At 38.7% G+C, this 18,605-nt stretch overlaps 2 protein-coding genes across 2 annotated transcripts; both read left to right on the top strand.

Annotated features, from left to right (window-relative positions):
- The first annotated feature begins 6,875 nt into the window (after positions 1-6,875).
- Positions 6,876-11,392, top strand: LOC110894697 (4-coumarate--CoA ligase-like 5). The gene is made up of 5 exons (XM_022141921.2): positions 6,876-8,313; positions 10,430-10,575; positions 10,692-10,759; positions 10,854-10,956; positions 11,052-11,392. Exons 1-5 carry the CDS (start codon positions 7,101-7,103, stop codon positions 11,163-11,165), a joined length of 1,644 nt encoding a protein of 547 aa, XP_021997613.1. The 5' UTR covers positions 6,876-7,100; the 3' UTR covers positions 11,166-11,392.
- A 1,510-nt stretch (positions 11,393-12,902) lies between these two features.
- On the top strand, positions 12,903-14,097 carry LOC118485039. The gene is made up of 2 exons (XM_035981256.1): positions 12,903-12,972; positions 13,058-14,097. The coding sequence occupies exons 1-2, from the start codon at positions 12,906-12,908 to the stop codon at positions 14,095-14,097; spliced, it is 1,107 nt and encodes a 368-aa protein (XP_035837149.1). The 5' UTR covers positions 12,903-12,905.
- Positions 14,098-18,605: the final 4,508 nt, after the last annotated feature.

Below are 18,605 nucleotides of genomic sequence, written 5' to 3'. Positions count from 1 at the left end.
TGTTCAATCGATTGCAGCCAAACTATAATAAGAGCAGGCCTCGAGCGGTTTATAACCCCGAGGCAGAACACAACTATGATTTGATTTACCGCCCTGCGGAAGCAGCGGAAAATTCAAAGTTCATCATGGAAATAGCTTTGGCTCCTCTTGAGAAAGCTAAATTACCATCCAATGTGGGAAAATTTAATGGGCTGACAGATCCCGATGACCACCTAAGAGTGTTTTACCAGCGCGGGTCTGGTTGGAGGTTGGACTCTCCCACTATGGTGTCATCTGTTTGTTCAGACCCTGACTGGACCAGCGCGAATTTGGTTTGATAACTTACCAATCGGATAGATTGAATCCTGGAAGGATCTGCGTGAAAAGTTTTTGACACACTTCAGCCAGCAACGACGTTCCATCCGTGATACATCCGACGTCATGAACATCTGGCGTCGTGATGACGAGAGTCTGGAGGATTTCATCACCAGATACAATAAAGAAGTATTGGAGATTGGCGGCGTGCATGAGCAACTAATCCGCGCACAATTCAAATACACGGTTAGATGTGACGACATGATTAAGGTCTTATCCGGAACTGAGGGCCTCCCCAAAAGCTGGGAAAAGATAATGGCGGCAGCCAAGGTTTATGCGCAAACGGAGAAAAACCTTACTACAAATAGGCCACCACCACCACGTAACAGGCCTACAGACTTAAGCTCAACCGGCGAAAGAAGATCAAAGAAGTCATGGCGTGAATCTGGAACAGGAAGTCGTTCGTCTGAGGATGCCCGCACAACAATCAAGAAACTCACCGCGCAGAGGGAGAACAAACATGAAAATAGGGAGAGACAATGGACTCCCCTAACAAAAACCCCGGCGGAGGTCTTAAGTACTGAAGACTATCAATTCAAACCTCCGGTTCCAATGAAGAGCAAGTGTGGACAAGACCCGGCACAATACTGCGAATATCACAAAGATAACGGGCACACCACTAACAACTGCATCTCCCTACGCACAGAAATAGAGAAAGCCCTCAAGAGCGGCGAACTCACACATTTGCTCCAAAATGTGCGCAAGGAGATTAAGCAGATAACCCGGGGTGATGAAGGCCCAAGCAAGCGGGCAAAAACCTAAGAAGCGACTCTACAAGTTTCCTACGGAGAGGCATGATTCATCAAACAAAGCAGGAATACTAGAGAGTAAGTTAAGTTCCACGTAATTATTTCAAACAAAACTTTGTCAAAGCCTCTGTGCTCTATCCGTGAATAAAATTACAAAGTTTTTATTATCTTTATGTTTACAAAGTGCATGCAATTTCTTTTAGTAAGTGCAAAAACATTATGGTAAATCCTAAAACAAGCTTCATGAACGGTCAGTGATAACATCACAAACGGCCACAAGTTCAAACATAAGCTTTATACCAACTTCTTTCGCCTTACTCCACAAAGCAATCGTACTCACGCAAGATATTGTAAACACAAATAAAAACATCCAATTCTTAGCGTACGAATACGCCTTAAACAAAGAAATAAAAGAGTTTCAAACACGGCAGTGTTTTACTTGCACAGCAGTGCATCGGCAGAAATAGGGATTTACATCCCAAAATATTACATGAAAAATTGTTCAATACATTTTTCAATCTACAACAAATCTTCGCCCTCATCCGGGAAGATTTCCCTTAATTGCGCTACGTGATCATCAGATTGCAGCGCAACATTTATCAAATCCATGACCGGCAGTTGCAAGTTGTCGAATTCTGCCTTCAAGACAGCAAGCGCAGCACCAGTATCCATGCCAGAGGTGGCAGACTTGCTATTATCCCAATTAACCTTTAACGCGTTGTTCACATGATGGGAGCATTCAGCATATCCTTGCGCATATCCATCTCTTCGCGCGGCAACCACCAAACGAGCAACAGTTTTATCTAACTCTTCAGAGTTCAACACAGATTCAGCAACCTATAAAAGAAGAGAGACGAATGAACAAGGAAAACATAACAAGTTTTACAAAAAAGAGGAGGAAAGAAACTTACGCAAGCAATACCGCGATCTTTTAACCAAGCCATGTCGTTCTTCAAAGGTTCAAGCTCGCTTTCCGCCGTAACTCGCGCCATTTCCGAATTCTCCAATTTCTCTTTAGTTTCAGATAAAAGGCGGGAGGTTTCAGTATTCTCGGAATGCGCAAGCTCCAGATCTTTCCTAAGTTGTTCCTGGTCAGCAACCAAAATAGTAAGTTCTTCTAACTCTTTATCTCTAAGGGCAAGAGTGGCTAAAGCTTGTACCTCTCGTTGTTCACTGCGCTCCCTATGAGAACGCGCTTCCGCTAGCGCGGCTTCAACATCGGCTTTTTCCTTCTTCAACTTCTCTACCTCCACATCCTGATTCTTCATCTTTTCAACCTCAGCCTTAAGGTTATTAATAATATCACGAAGGTTTGACTTCTCAGCATTATCTTTTTCGCAAATTCTTCTCCAGTTTTTGCGTTCTTCAGAAAGGAGAGCAGCTTCAGCTTCCGCCTTTCTTTTCCAACCAGCTACGGACCATTCTTCAGTCTTGCGCTCAGCTTCAAACTTGGCTTGATCAGCTTCCAATTTAGCCTTCAACTGAGCCAAGCGTTTTTCATCCTTGGAAAATTTCTTTTGAGATGCCATAAAGGATTCCTGGTCTTTACGCATACTATACCACTCACGCACTATGCGATGAGTGGTAGACACGTGAGAAGCAGTCTCTTCAAAATAAGATTGGTAGGTTTGTTCATAAGACCGGCCTTCTTGAAACTTGACTTCTCCAGGAGGAAGTATTCCCTGCATCCAGTCTTGATACACGCGCCAATTCGAGAAGGTGTCACCCTTCTTTAAATTCCAAACAGGAGTATGAGGATCAGAGGCGTCCTTCTCCGCATAGGTCCGGTAATAATAATCTCCTAGAGTTTCCTCCGGACGAATTGGAGACTGCTTACCTACATCAGCAGAAGAGCTTTGCTTTTCAACCGTCACTTTCTCAACTTGTTCAGGGACAGCATCAGAAGGAGTAGGCGGTGAAATCGAAGTGTTTTTAGTAGACGCTTGTTTCCCAGGGTCGTCAGCAACAGTTTCAAGAGTGCGCGGCTTACCAGCATCATCCGCTACACCTGGGTCAACAACCTTTTCAGCCTCTTTAACAGTATCAACAGGCTCCCTAGCCTCAACAACATTCTCCGCACCACCATCAACAACCCCCGTAGACTCTGACTGGTTAACCCCAGAAACACGCGGAGGGGTGGATGGAAGCTCTTCATTTACCATAGGTTGCAGTTCTATGGGAATGGAAGAGACAGGAACTTCTGGGAAAGCAAATAAAGTTTTAAAAAAGAAATTTTTTAACGCACATAAAGGAAACATTAAGGGCAACACTTACCAACAGACTCTGAAATAAAAGAGTCAAGATTCCCTTTTCTGATAATTTTCTTCCTCTAAACTTTCTTAGGAGGTTGACCCTCCGTATCCACATCAGCTTGTTTCCTCTTACCAGTTTTCCTACGCACCAAGTGTTCGGGACTAGAATCCAAATTGATAGGATCACTTGGATTAGACGGAGGAAGGTCAGCAGAATCTTTCGGTTCAGGTTTTGGCTCTCGCACAGATACTGTAGGAGTAAGACCCTCCAAAAAGTCAGAAACCACCACATAATCACACCTGGAGTCAGAGGAATGGCGCGTACCTTTCTTCTCCCCAACATTCTTTGTCTTCAAACTTTGGGCTTTTTCAGCACCACCTTTCTTCGGCGCAGGAATAGAGGATACTGCACGTTTCTCCTTTTCAGGACCTATGCCCAAATTCAACAGCTCACCTACAAAAGCGCACACAAAAGTTTTACCCACAAAGCGCAAAAAGATAAAACAAAAACAGATATAGCTTACCAGCACCAGTGGTTGGTTGGGCGGACAGATCCGCATCCTGCGGACGAGCAAAGTTCCCCACAATATGGTGGTACCAAAGCTCCTCGTCAGGTTTCTTCTTTATAGTACCCATTCTTCCGCCTTCCCTCTTAAAGGCAACAACATACAAAGAAACAACTGCAAGGAATGAATACCAAGTCAAAAAAAAAAAGAGAAGAGAAAGACGAGATAGAAAGGGGAAAAACCCCAATCGTACCATGACCATCCTCGGTGTACACCGGTTTGTCATCACGATCCATCTTCCAATTCAAGCTCATACCAGCCCCAATAAGAGCCTTCTCTGGTAAAGCAATATTGGGCACATCTTTCAAATCTTGGTACCAGTTTTCATCAATAGGGGTCGAAAGTGTCTCAGTCGGAACATCTTCTTTTCCCCTAAGAACCATCTTCATCGGAATTATTCCGGCCTTGATAAAAAAGAATTTTTGTTTCCAGTCGTGAAAGAATTTTGGGGGTTGGTGTAAGATCTTCTTCGCAGAAGCCCTCTGAACAAATGAATAGAACCCTTGGGTACAATGCATCTGGTGGAAAACCCTAAATCGGGGAACGGTTGGCTCAACGTGCATCGTTCGACATACAAACTCGAAATGTCGAACCCTAACCATGCCGATTGGATGAAGTTGAGAAATGTGCAAGTTATAAAATCTAAGGATTTCAAGGAAAAACTTAGTGACAGGCAAACGGAAGTTACCCTCACAAAAGAAATCCCAGAAAAGTGTAATATACCCAGCCGGAGCATCCGCTGCAGTTTGCCCCTCTTCAGGATATAGAGCACCCCAGCTTTCCGGAAGTTTGAGATTCCGAATCAAGCCATCAAAGGTCGCTCTGGACCATTTTAACGGTGGAAGAGCAGTTGACATTTCTTCAGCAAGATCCTCGTGGTGTTCTCCGGTCTACATAAGTAGGGGCACTGATAAGCTTTTTCTCAAAAGAACGAAAGAAGGGAAGTTTTCAAAAAAAAATAATGATTACCCAAAAGGAAGAGTCACTCAATCGTTATATATACTCATCGCAATAAATGGCATAGGAAACCGCCACAGCAACTTTTTCGAAAAAACACAGTTCTCCAGGCAGATCAGAGAACAGTAACTAACACAAACGTGCCTACAAACGCGCGTGTAAGACACGTACAGCAGAAATAACTGACAATGACAGATTGTCATTCAGGTCTACTGTACCAAGTCTTATCCAAGACCAAAAAAATTTACAAAAACTTTACAAGGATCAGAATGAATCTTCCTCCAAAAGATACCCTCTCATTTTTCATAGCAAAAAACATTCCCTCTCAAAAGTCCAGTGCTCCACTTACTTGCATAAGTACAACACTAGACTGGGGGGACTTGAAGGGGTAAGGTCCCAAAAACCCCATAAAAGGCGATGGGAACCATACCAGAACCTTACAGGTCAAACATTATACCTTGCACGGCCGCGCACTGGTCTTACAAGCAGAGATCTAAAGAACAGTCAAACTGCCAATACTTGCGCGCCCAAAGGGAATCATAAACCCTTGCGCTTCCTCCCATAAACAAGGATGAAAATCCTGAGATAAATACTTCCGCCTTTATATCCAGACATGGATAATATTCAACCAGACTCAGGATTATTTATTTACCTGTCTCCACACGATAAGGTGCCACAGCAGATTACAGCAGTAATCTTCTAGAAGGAATACAATCGTGCACCACCAAAACGGTTACAACCGAATGGACACGTGTCATCATCTCATACGTCCCTAGGGTCACAACGGAAGTATGCAAATGGAGAGTAATCTCCATTTGATCACTTTACACGTGGCCTATCCCCAGCCTTCGATCTAAATCACGATCCGTGTGCTCTCACGTCGGATCAGGAAGCTTAACGGAAGGAAATGTAACCGCTTACGGGGTTAGCATCTTCCGTTAACTTTTCATTAACAGGTTTTCCCGCCCAAATGACTCCCGGCTATAAATAAGAGATAAAACCCAGGTACGAAACAAGTTACACACACTTACCAAATACATCATCTTCTTCTTCATACAAATACTTATTCTCACACCGGAGTCGGGTCAAGGAGGGAACCCTCTTCTCCCCTTGACGAGACTAACGGTGCTCTTTTTTGCAGAGCTATCAGAGAAGAAGATCAATCGGATCTGAATCAGTCGAGTGGAAGCTAACCTTTTATGCGGATTCAAACCCCCTAGATATTTTGGTTCCGACCAATTATCTAGTGTTTCTTCAGCATCTAACCCCTTACATATATCATCTGTGGTATACTCGCCTGTAAGACTGAATATTGGGATCTGGATACAGGAGTATATTCAAGAGGTGGGACACATGAATGAGTTTAAGTTCCTAAAACATCTACTTCGTATCCTGAACAGATTGAAAATTGTGTGAAAATTTAAAGTGGATCAGCATATCGACAATCTATGTGAATTGTTTAATTCTGAGTATGAAATTTAAGCTTAGCGGTACTAGTGACTTGTCTGATAGCTGATATGATTCCCTAACACGCTCACCAAAAATATGTTTGTAAATAGTTTACTTTCATTAGATTCTGCATTTAAGTTTCTGTATTTCATTTTTAGTTTATAAACTTTATTGAAAACCCAAAAAGATTTTTCATTTCTGCTTTATTTTCCAACAAGCTAAAGTGGAGAGTTGATCGTTAGATTCTCAAAGTTGAAGCAGATGCAGGAAGTTTCTGGACTGGAGGATGAGAAGAGCTTATCTTGATAAAAATCTGATTATTGAAAAGTCAAAATCAAGTTCATTAATTTGATACTTGTTATTTTCAGGTATTTGATGGTTGATCTGCATAACTTTAAGCATGTGTTTAGCCATGTGTGGTTCGTAGTTGCCACCGGCTATATAGACGGAAGAGAGAGAACGAGCAGACGAATTATATATTATTTATAACGTGCCAATTTTATATCAGATTCTTTTTAAAGGCGGCGGTGTATCATGTTCAAATATACCATGTTGAATTTACACAACATTCTTCACGTTGCTAAAACAAGCGGCGCGTGGGTCCATCACACGGTGTTGAATACAATTAACCAGTAAACTATTCAAAGATCTAACGGCGACTGTTTGACTCTTCACTTCCCAATACACATAAATAAATATCAAGCGGCAAGTACTCACATAACATACACACACCCGTTAACTGTAAACTGTACATCATAGCGCACGTTAGCACCATGCCGGAAATCGACACCAGAAGCGGTTACTGCAAAACAAATTCCACCTTCTACAGCAAACGGAAACCAACACCGTTTCCGGCGAACGAAACACTCGATGTAACCACCTTCATCTCGGCGCGTGCACACAACGGCACCACCGCCTACATCGACGCATCCACTGGAAACCGCCTCACATTCGCCGACGTATGGAGAGCGGTGGAATCCGTCTCATCGGCGTTATCCGATTTTGGTATCCGTAAAGGCGACGTCGTTATGCTCCTCTCACCTAACTCCATCTTCTTCCCGATCGTATGCCTCTCCGTAATGTCACTTGGCGCCATTATCACCACCACAAATCCGCTTAACACGAACCGTGAAATCAACAAACAAATCTCCGATTCAAAGCCAGTACTCGCTTTCACAACTTCCGAACTCGTTTCGAAACTTTCCGATTCGAATATTCCGATCGTACTGATCGGATCTGACACCGAAACCGGTAAAATCAGTAAAATCGGTAAGATCGTGAATACGTTGGATGAAATGATGAAAACGGAACCGAATCGCAACCGGATTAAGGAGCGAGTGACGCAGGATGATACGGCGACGCTTTTGTACTCATCCGGCACCACCGGAGCGAGCAAAGGCGTGATTTCATCTCACCGGAATCTAATCGCGATGGTTCAAACGGTCATCGGACGGTTTCAGCTAGACGATAATCAACAAACGTTCCTCTGCACCGTTCCGATGTTTCACATCTACGGATTAGTAGCGTTCGCAACCGGATTAATCGCGTCAGGAGCGACGGTTGTGGTTTTGTCTAAATTCGAGATCCACGAGATGTTATCGGCGATCGGACGGTACGGCGTGACATACCTGCCGTTGGTTCCGCCGATACTGGTGGCGTTGGTGAACAACGCCAGTCAAATTAGGTCAAAGTACGATTTGAAAACGCTAAAGTATGTGTTATCTGGTGGAGCACCGTTGAGTAAGGAGTTGACGGAAGGTTTTATGGAGAAGTATCCTGGAGTGACGATTATGCAAGGATATGGATTGACGGAGTCGACTGGAATCGGTGCGAGTACGGATACGGTGGAGGAGAGCCGGCGGTACGGGACGGCGGGGAAGTTATCGGCGAATATGATAGGGAAGATTGTGGATCCGGATACCGGAAAGGTGTTGCCGGTGAATCGGACGGGTGAGCTTTGGCTTAAGGGGCCCACAGTGATGAAAGGTATGAGTATATAATTGTATATTCTTTTTTAGCTAGATTGCTGTTGTTTACTTAATTATTGTTTTAGTCAATATGTGACATATGGTTAATGAAATTAACATCTCGTCACTTGTCAACAATTATATTTTAACACTGATGGTTATATAGGTGAACATAGGTCATAGGTGGATATGGTTTGATTGTGTTAGGTTAAGTGAAACATGTTATGATTGCTAGATAAGCATAATTGGTTCGATTAGTTTAATTAAATTCAGTAGTCGGTAGTCGTTTGTTCCTGGCTTGGATAAATACAAACTCATTTAAGTTAATAACACTAATACATTTGGCTAAATAGAAAACTAAAGGGGGTCGAAAACGTATATATCAAAAAATTTCTATAGAACCGGGGGGTCGAAAACGTATATACCTAAAAATTTCTATATGAAAACTACATATGTAACACTAGTCACTACTAAACGAAAAGTTTGGAGGGTCGGGCGCCCCTCCCCGTCCCTTCTATATTTCGTAGGAGACAAATCTATATAGTATTTATAAACTTTTATTGCTTGGTACATTTATTTGTTTATGAATGAAAAGATCAAGTTTTAATGGTGGTGTGTTTTGGGTATGTATACATACAGCTATGATCAAATCACAAAACTGAGTTGCATTGTTATAGAAAAATCATAGTTGAATTATCGGTTTTCATTTGGTTTTTGATACTTTAAGTTCAATAATCTTTCGGTTATAGTTTGATTATTTGGTTTTTCAAAGCACCTCTATGTAAAAATATGACGAACGAAAACGATAGTCACAGAACAAAATAAAAAAAGGTAACAACAAAGATGTTAGAGCATCCACATCCACAGTAAGGTTTTTTTTTTTTTTTTTGGTATTTTTTAAGAGACAAAAGGTGATGTGAAGGAGAGAAAGAGGAATAAGTAGAGGTGAGAAAATGTGGTTTTGTTTTTGAAGAAAAACATGAAAATTGAAAAATTGAATATGTGAGTGTAGATTTGTTCTTGAGGAAAAACAAAATGAATATGTGAGTGTAGAAAGAGAGAAGAAGAGGAGAGAGAACAAATGTATTTGTGAGAGAGAAGGGAATTCGTTCGGAAGTGCCAACTAGACACCTTTAAAAACAAGAAAAAGTTCGAATTTATTAAGACCTTAGGGTGAATGGTGTGGAGTCGGTAAACAGGCTCGGCACCGATCGGTGACCACGCCTTGTTTACCGATCAATGTTACCGAATTTTGGGGTGTTTTCGGTGAGAGGGAGGGAAAGGGGAGAGAGATGAGTATGTGGTGGGGTCCATTCCTTCTCAGCCAATCACATATTTTTCCTTTTTTTTTAAATAGTTTACCTAAACCCCATTAGGTAAACCATTGCGAACGTTTTTGAGCATTAGGTAAACAATTGATATGACGCTATGTGATTGGGTGAATTGAAAGTTTACCTATTCCATTAGCTAACCACTCCCTTCACCCTTATATTTTATTTTCTCATCATACGGTCCCCATCATATACGTGTTAATTATTGGTTCTTGCCTTTGTGGGGTCAATTTTTGTGACAAAAATGCGAAAAGTAGTTCCACCTAGATATGCCAATTTTTTAGTGTGTCCATTAGTTGTTTGTTTGTTTGTTTCTTTGCATAATGCACCTAAGAGCAATAATTGAACTATAAAGTTGGAGTGTGATTTTTTTTTAGATATTAGCTTAAAGGTATTTTAATCATTTACAATAGAAAACTACGAGAATCAGATTTAAATGTGATACACATGATGGTTTTTTAACCGTCTCTTTTTTTACCCTTACATATTATATGTTCAACATACACATGCTTTTGGAGCTCTCATTCTCTACTGAAAATTGGTTATGTATTTATTAAATGTGTCCTTATAAGCTTAAGCGCATATAATTAGTTAACAGTTATAATAATGTATTTTCACTTATATATAAATCTTGGTAAAAATTAGTGCCAAATTTGAAGTGTCTTTATTCAAATTCAAATGCTGTTTTTGTATATATTGTGAACATTTAATAACATGGAAATAAATAACTGTTATAAAGTCTTTGATCATGTTTGATCAATGAGTGGTTGAGATCTCCTATGTTCATAAATGATGTTCTTGCAGGTTACTTTAGTAATCCGGAGGCAACCGCGTCTACTTTAGACTCAACCGGATGGCTAAGAACGGGAGACCTATGCTACATTGATGAAGACGGGTTCATCTTCGTGGTCGATAGATTAAAAGAGCTCATCAAATATAAGGGGTATCAGGTAACTGTCGCAACTCTCTCATAACATATGGGACAAGTTTGAACCTGTGACCTTTGAAGGATAAACATAATGCAGGCTTTTTGCAATAATGAAAGTTTTTTTAAAATCTTTAATAGGTGCCTCCAGCAGAACTCGAAGCTTTACTACTAACACACCCTGAAATCGACGATTGTGCTGTGATCCCGTAAGTTTACATTCTCTTTTGTCTTTACCACAGGCCCACCAGTACTCACCGTTAGAACGCAGCTTAAATTCTGTATTTATGATGTGTCCCATAGGTTTCCTGACAAGGATGTAGGGCAGTTTCCGATGGCGTATGTGGTGAGGAAAAATGGAAGTGGTCTAACCGAAAAGGGCGTTATGGACTTCGTTTCTAAACAGGTAATTATTTAATTCCAGCTTTCAGTCATAAAGTTTGCTGTTTTTTAACATATTTCAACCAAATATACGAGTATAATCATGATTGCTTGCTACAGGTGGCTCCATACAAGAGAATAAGGCGAGTAGCCTTCATCGGGTCGGTCCCGAAGAACCCGTCTGGGAAGATTCTGAGGAAAGATCTGATACAACTTGCAACTTCCAAATTGTAAGAAAGAATATGACGATACATGGGCTTTTTGAGATGCAAGAGGCATCGTTAGAATCTTACGAGTCTAGCGTATCTATATAGCTTGACTCGTCTATAGTTGTATTTTTTTTTTTTTTTTTTGATGAATAATGTGCATTTCTTTCTTTAACGGTATTTCTCTTTGTATAATATTTCAGTGTTCTTTCTTTAATGGTGTTTCTGTTTGTATAATATTTCAGTTTTAAGCTATAGATTATTAGAGATTTAGAGGAACAAAGTTATTATCCTAAAAGATTCTTTTCTAATTTATGTTAGTTAAAATTGGCCAAGTTTTAGAAAAAAAAAACAATAATTCTTTTTACTAAGATGTTAAATACATAAAAATCTTTTAACATAAAATGTCTTGATGATAATTTCGTAATACAACCATTTAGAGTTGTGGTTAATTAATGTTAAATATAAGCAAGTTGGCAATGAGTCGAACCGAGCTGACGTGTTTAACTTCAAGCCCAAACCCAGCTTGACTCGGTTTGGCTCAACTCATTTAGTACGCTAGGCTTGCTTGCGATAAAGTTGTTTAACAGGTGGGGTGGAATGCCTAAGCCACACCATTTGACACCACTCAATCATAAAAATATCACAACTCATTTGCTGTTTTTTTTTTTCAAAAAAGTTTTACGGTGACATTGATTGAAACACGGTGATGTTAGGTCGCAGTAAGGTTATACGGTGTGGGAGGCTTGAAAGTGGCGTGAAAGCCCTTTCACGCCGGAACACCACCCCATGGGGATGGGATGGCGTGGGGGAAGGGGCGTGGTATTCTTCAATGGCGTGAGGGGCAAAAGTGAAGGTGATGTGACGTGAGTTCATTTGTTGTTTATGATAGGAGGTTTTTAATTTTTTTTAAACAATAAAAAAAAAAAAAACCGTGAGGTCCTTTCCATTCCCAACACCACCCCTGGTTTTTGAGACTTGAAGGTGACAGCCACGTGTCGCTCCACGCCCTCCCTTCAAGACCTCCCACACCAGGTTATCTAATAGATTGTATTATTGTAAGGTAAAAAAAAGCAGATTCATAACTATATAAAAATGAAAAGAAGGAAGAAATCAAGCGATCATATCATAATAAAAACATAAATATAAAACTACAAGAAACATAAAGTAGTAATTCAATTATATGCTCATAGTTAAAATTCTTATAGTTTAAGTATTTAACAAGGTTTATAAGTTCTTCTATATTCGTTTTAGGTCTTATTTAACTATAAGGAAATGTATTTGGGCCGTTAAATAATTCAATGGCTTGACTAATGCTTTCCCTTTTATTCTCATTCAACTATTCAAGACCAAGTTGGAAACAAATGTACTTGGGCCATCTTTATGAGATAAGGGACCAAATAACCATCATTGCTCCCATTCTCTCTCACCTTATTAGTTTTTTGAGTAAATTTCAAAGTTCGTCCTTTATGTATGTTTAATATATCAAATTATGTCCTTTATCTTTAATAACCTCAGAAAACATCCTTAATGACCATTCAGGTTATGTCCTTTACCCTAAACCTTGTTTGTTTTACCAGTTAAATCAGGTCACGTGAGAAGCACATGAGGGCATTAATGTCATTCTACCTACCACCTACTAATTACAGTCATGTCTTCTAAAAACCCTAAACCCCAATTTCACCCACCATTGTTCCCCCAATTGCTCAACTCGCCCCTTAGGTTTCTTCACCGATTGCATCGACGATTTCCACGACGAAACAGAACCATGTCTCAATCGGAGACTTGGTACATACGAGAAGGAGTTGATCATGATGAAGTGATGCAGCTATACGGTAATGAATCCTAGATTTCTTTCTATAAACTTATAATTTTCTACATTACGTTACTGATCAAGCTCGAAATTGTTGAATAATGCAGAAGGATTCCCTAATCTTTTCTCCTTTCGGATTCATCATGGTGGTAGGTTAACACATCCTCCTGGTCGCACTTATGTTGGAGGTAGGATTAACTACGTTGACCTAATTGATATCGATTTGTTCTCTGTCCATGAGGTGTCCTTAATGATTAATGAGTTAGGTTATTCTGTGAATGATCATATAATATACCATTACCTTAACCCTAAAAAAGATATGGATAATGGTATTGAGGAGTTAGGCACTGACAGTGATGTTTTAAGGTTCTCTGCACATGTTGAAGAGCATAAGCTAATTGAGTTGTATACCACGCATGGGTTAACTAACATAAAGGAGTATTTCAACCCACCAGTAAAACCTCTGAACCCTCTTACTATAGAAGAGATAGATGATCCTAGACCTTATGCTCTTGTCCCAGCATCAATAGTCTTTAAAAGTGTAGGCAACCATTCTAGTGAGGATGGACAATCAAGTGTGTTGGGGCAGTCAAGTAGTGTAGGTGGACAATCAGGTGTGTTTGGACAATCAGATGTAGGTGGACAGTTAAGTAGTGTGCTGGAAGAAGCTGATATTGGTGACTTTGATTTCGATGATTTCCTGGAGGATAATGTGCATGATCAGCAACATCAAGATAATGTGCATGAACAGGAACATCAAGATAATGTGCATGAACAGGAACATCAAGATAATGTGCATGAACATGAGGTTGCCCAGGATAATGTGCAAGATCAGGAGGTTCCCCAGGATAATGTACAAGATCAGGAGGTTTCCCAGGATAGTGTGCATGATCAGGAAGAAGAGGATCAAGAAGATGAAGGTAGTGAAGAGAATGATAGTGATAGTGATTTTATTGTTGATGGAATATACCCTGTATGCTATGCAATTGTAGAGGCTGAAAACATCAACTCCTGGACTTGGTTTCTAGAACTGTTAGGAGATGATCTGGATCTGCACAGAAACTCAAACTTCACATTTGTATCTGATAGACAGAAGGTATGTTTAGTAATGTTGTATACTTTGCATTTGTATCAACTCATATACTAACTTCTTGAATTGAACAGGATATACTTCAAGCTGTTAACAAGTTGTATCCCAATGCTGAACACAGATACTGTTTGAGGCATATTCATGAGAATATGAAAGTCACTTTTAAAGGGAATCTGTACAAGGAAATGCTTTGGAAGTGTGCATGTGCAACAACTGTTCTTGAATTTCAGATTGCAATGGATGAACTGAAGGCTTTCAACAAGGAGGCCCACCTATGGTTGTCCAAAATCCCACCACTGCATTGGTCTAGGTCATATTTCTCTGGTATGTTGTAAACTGTTCTAACTGTCTTGCATAATATATTATCTAGAAGTGTTGTAAACTGTTCTAACTGTTCTACAGGCAGGGCAATATCTGATGTGTTATTGAACAACATGTGTGAGGTTTATAATGGCAAGATCTTGGATGGTAGAGACAAGCCCATTATTTCTGCCCTTGAATACATCAGAGAGTACTTGATGAGAAGAATTGTCAAAGTTTTGAAGGTTATAGAGAAAAGTGAAGGCCTGCTTAACCCTTTGCTGCCCTAAAGCTGGAGACAATCAAAAAAGATGCTGCATTTTATCATGTACAGTGGAATGGAGGGGATATATTTTCAGTAAGTGGTAAACCAAATCATGCAAGGGTTGTGGATTTGGCTAAGAGGACATGTGCTTGCAGAGCTTGGGAGATCACAGGTACTTTTGTTGTATTGTTTACTTGTTTGGTGTGTAGTACTAATGTGCTAATCCATTTAATTTACAGGAATGCCATGTAGGCATGCTGTTGCAGCAATATAGAACATGGCTACTAATGGTAGAAGGGTGGGTTCATTAGAGAGTTGGTGTAATCCCATCTACACAATGGCTAGGTGGAAGCAGGTTTATGCTTTCAAGGTTAACCCTATCAATGGAAGGTCTTTATGGGTCAAATCTCAAGTTCCTACCACCCTTACACCACCAAATCATCATAAGCAGGTGGGCAGACCCAAGAAGGCAAGGAAAAGGTCTGCATTAGAAGTGGAGGAAATGACTCACAGTGGAAGGCTGTCCAAGAAACACACCAAGGGAAAATGTGGCAAGTGTGGACATGTGGGACATAACACAAGGACTTGCAAAGGGGATGCTACTGTTTAGGGTTGTCTTTATGATTTAGGGTTGTGTCTTTTGGTCTTGAACATGTTTAAGGGTTAGTTTATGTCTTTTGAAAACTTTTAGTGGTTATGTACCTATGTATTAGGTTGAACATGGAATGGCTGTCTTTTGAACAGGTTTTTGGGTCAGTCTTTAACTTATGCAGTGTAATGGATTATGAAGTGTTTGGTATGATATCCTAGTTGGTTATGCACAATGTGGTTTATTTACAAAGCTTATTGCAAATTGTCAGGTGTTTCGTACTCGGACATGTCAGAGATTTACAAAGCTTATTGCACAACTTCTAATAACACTATACCAAAATTTTCATTACATGATGTCAAAATTACATTAGATACCAGCAATCACAGACCAAAATTACACTAGAAATACACTATATAACAAATGAAACATATCCAACTGATAATCAACCACTTCTTCAGTTTCATAACCTCTTCTTCACTTTCTTTGACTCTGACCTCAAGCTTGTTCTTCTGTTCTTCAGCATGGTTCTTTCCCCTAAGCAGTCCAGGTATGATGTCAACACACCTTTGACACCTTGTATCAACCCAACCAATGAATCGACAATCCGAGCCCTAATTAACACAGACAGAACAAGTTTCAATTTCAGGTACAAATCAATTACAAAACCCTAATTATCGCATACCTGATCAGGACATGCATAGAAACGACGGCCAAGATTGCGATTAATCCAAGATGTCACAATTACAGCTTCTTTCCCGCATTCACATAGCACCATTGTTGTTTTCTCTTGCACGATTGCGTATTTGAGGGTGACTTGCAGGGGGGACGAATTGGGGATTAGGGTTACGTATGTGCAGCTGATTGAAAGATGGAGAAGATGATGGTGAGGTTTAGGGTTTTTATAACAGGGCACAATAATGGGTAGGTAGAATGACATTAATGCCCTCATGTGCTTCTCACGTGACCTGACTTAACTGGGAAAACAAACTAGGTTTAGGGTAAAGGACATAACCTGAATGGTTTTTCAAACATTAAGTATGTTTTCTGAGGTTATTAAAGATAAAGGACATAATTTGATGTATTAGACATACATAAAGGACGAACTTTGAAATTTACTCTAGTTTTTTTCCCCTAGTGTCAAATGTCTAGTATATTGATGATTATGAGATATGATCGTATGCCTTGGAGCATTGGAGCTATGTATTAGTGCCTTGAATTTGTGTTCGAAGAGAAGAGTCGACATGTAAAGTTGTACAAAGATCAGGGAGAGGAAACGGGGAAGTTTTCTCTCATACGAATAATCTAAGTTTCAAGATTAGATTTGTACCCCTGTGATATCAAATAAAAAAATAAATAATCTAAGTTTTTCATTAAGTTATATCAAGCCCATTCGAAACTTTTACCCACAGAAGTGAAGAAACCCGCCGTCAAACTCTTAAATCTTAAACTAGCACTCTTCAGTGTTTTTTTAAATGACAAATTACACATGCATTTAATCTAATCTTATTCCTACTTCATAGTCCACATCTAAGACTTTACGATGTAATGTGTAAGAGTATTTTTTTTTTTTTTTTTGATGGCAACGGTTAAACACTACTAAATTACATTAAATATATCTTAATCTATTTGTTGCTTAGGATTAAACCCAAAACCTTTCACTAAGAGACAATACCCTCTACCAATTAAGCTAAACTCACTTTTACGTGTAAAGTAAATCAATCACTAAATTTTAATTCATGTTCTCCATAACCTATAACCTTTTTAGGGTGGAGATAATAGGAAGGTCTTTTAAATGCCACTGAACACTTGCTTTTACATCATTTTAATTTATAACTCATATAAAATCTTTCTTGGTAGACTACAAAATCATGAGGTAACTAAATTAGTCAAGACTCCAAAAGGACATGGAGCTGTGACTGTGTTCTTTCTTAATGGCATCTACTAGTATAGTAGTATATTTTTCCTCATCTAACTAGTGTATGTTTAAATTTTTGTAAGTGTAAGATTAGGTGATATTTTTATGTAAAGATTAGAAAAATATCTAAGAGGTTAGAAAATTTTCATCAACCCGTCTTGGCGAGACCTATTTTTTGCCACCACTAACAAAAAACTGCAGACGAGAACGTGTCGGTTTCCAATTATGTGGAATATTTTTTCTTTAGTTAGTTTAAAAACAACAAAAACCTATATAAAATACACGACTAAACGAGATATGAGAACGTTTCAGTTTCTTTAAAAATAGCATCAGCCCATATACATTGGATTTAATATATCTATTGCCCATTTTAAAAACAAACACTAGTACAAATCTTTTAAAAACTAACGGCCCATAAACACAATCAGATTTCCTTTCCTTTTTCACAATCAGTCTTCCTTTTTTTTTTTTTTTTTACATTAAACCGTATCTACCCAACAAAAGTACAAAACACAGCAGCCGTTCCGTACAAATCAAGTGTTTATAAGTTCTCTTTTTTTTTTTTTTTTTTTTTTTTGTGTACATTAAACCCTATCTACCCTACAAAACACAGCAGTCGTTACATACAAATCAAATTTTTATAAGTTCACTTAATTCTTATATTAAACAAATCAAGTTTAATAAAAATGAGGCTAGCCTTTTAAATCAAGTTCACTAATAAAAAAATGAGGCTAGCCTTTTAAATCAATTTCACTAAATTAAAAGAACATAAATCTTTCTATAAGTTCACTTAATTCTAATATTAAACAAAACAAGTTTAATAAAAATGAGGTAAAAAGGGTTAACTTGCTCCACGCTTTGTAGGTCCTTTCAAGACTCTCAAGAGTTGGCAAAATGGCTTATCACCTCAACTTGCCTCAAAAGCTTAACAATGTCCACATGATGTTCCATGTATCCAACCTCAACAAGTCTTGAGTTTCTAAGTAAAAAGACACAAATACCCAAGTCAACTAAGGGGGCGTTTGGTTCGCGGAATGTGTGGGAATTGGAATTGGAATCCCTATGGGAATTTGAATTTGAATTGGAATTTAATGGATTTCTTTGAAATCCATAGATGTGTTTGGTTGATAATTGTATTAATGGAATTAGAATTTAAAAATACCTAAAAAGACAAAATTACCCCTAGTTATAAACAATTGGCAAAAGTTTCAAAAACAACTATCTTAGATAAAAATTCAAAAAAATTTCTAAAAAATCCAAAAAAATTATAAAAAAATATAAAAATTAAAAAAAATCATAAAAAATTCTAAAAATTCAAAAAAATTCTAAAAAATCCAAAAAATTCAAAAGTATCAAAAAAATAAAAAAAATCTAAAAAATAATAAAAAGTTCAAAAAATTCTAAAAATTCAAAAAAATTCTAAAAAAATAAAAAAAATTCTAAAAAATAATAAAAAGCTCAAAAAATTCTAAAAAATCAAAAAAATTTCTAAA

The sequence above is a fragment of the Helianthus annuus genome, chromosome 12 (genome assembly GCF_002127325.2).
Source record: "Helianthus annuus cultivar XRQ/B chromosome 12, HanXRQr2.0-SUNRISE, whole genome shotgun sequence".
NCBI lineage: Eukaryota > Viridiplantae > Streptophyta > Magnoliopsida > Asterales > Asteraceae > Helianthus > Helianthus annuus.
Note: the sequence above shows the minus strand (reverse complement) of the source record. Positions and strands in the feature narration are given on the sequence as shown.

What these genes read in the sequence shown, in the direction of transcription:
- LOC110894697 (XM_022141921.2), top strand. Translation starts at nt 7,101, where the DNA reads ATGCCGGAAATCGACACCAGAAGCGGTTACTGCAAAACAAATTCCACC. An exon ending in GACGATTGTGCTGTGATCCC is followed by an intron (nt 10,760 to 10,853) that starts GTAAGTTTACAT and finishes TGTGTCCCATAG; the next exon opens with GTTTCCTGACAAGGATGTAG. An exon ending in TGGACTTCGTTTCTAAACAG is followed by an intron (nt 10,957 to 11,051) that starts GTAATTATTTAA and finishes TGCTTGCTACAG; the next exon opens with GTGGCTCCATACAAGAGAAT.
- LOC118485039 (XM_035981256.1), top strand. Translation starts at nt 12,906, where the DNA reads ATGTCTCAATCGGAGACTTGGTACATACGAGAAGGAGTTGATCATGAT. An exon ending in TGAAGTGATGCAGCTATACG is followed by an intron (nt 12,973 to 13,057) that starts GTAATGAATCCT and finishes TGAATAATGCAG; the next exon opens with AAGGATTCCCTAATCTTTTC.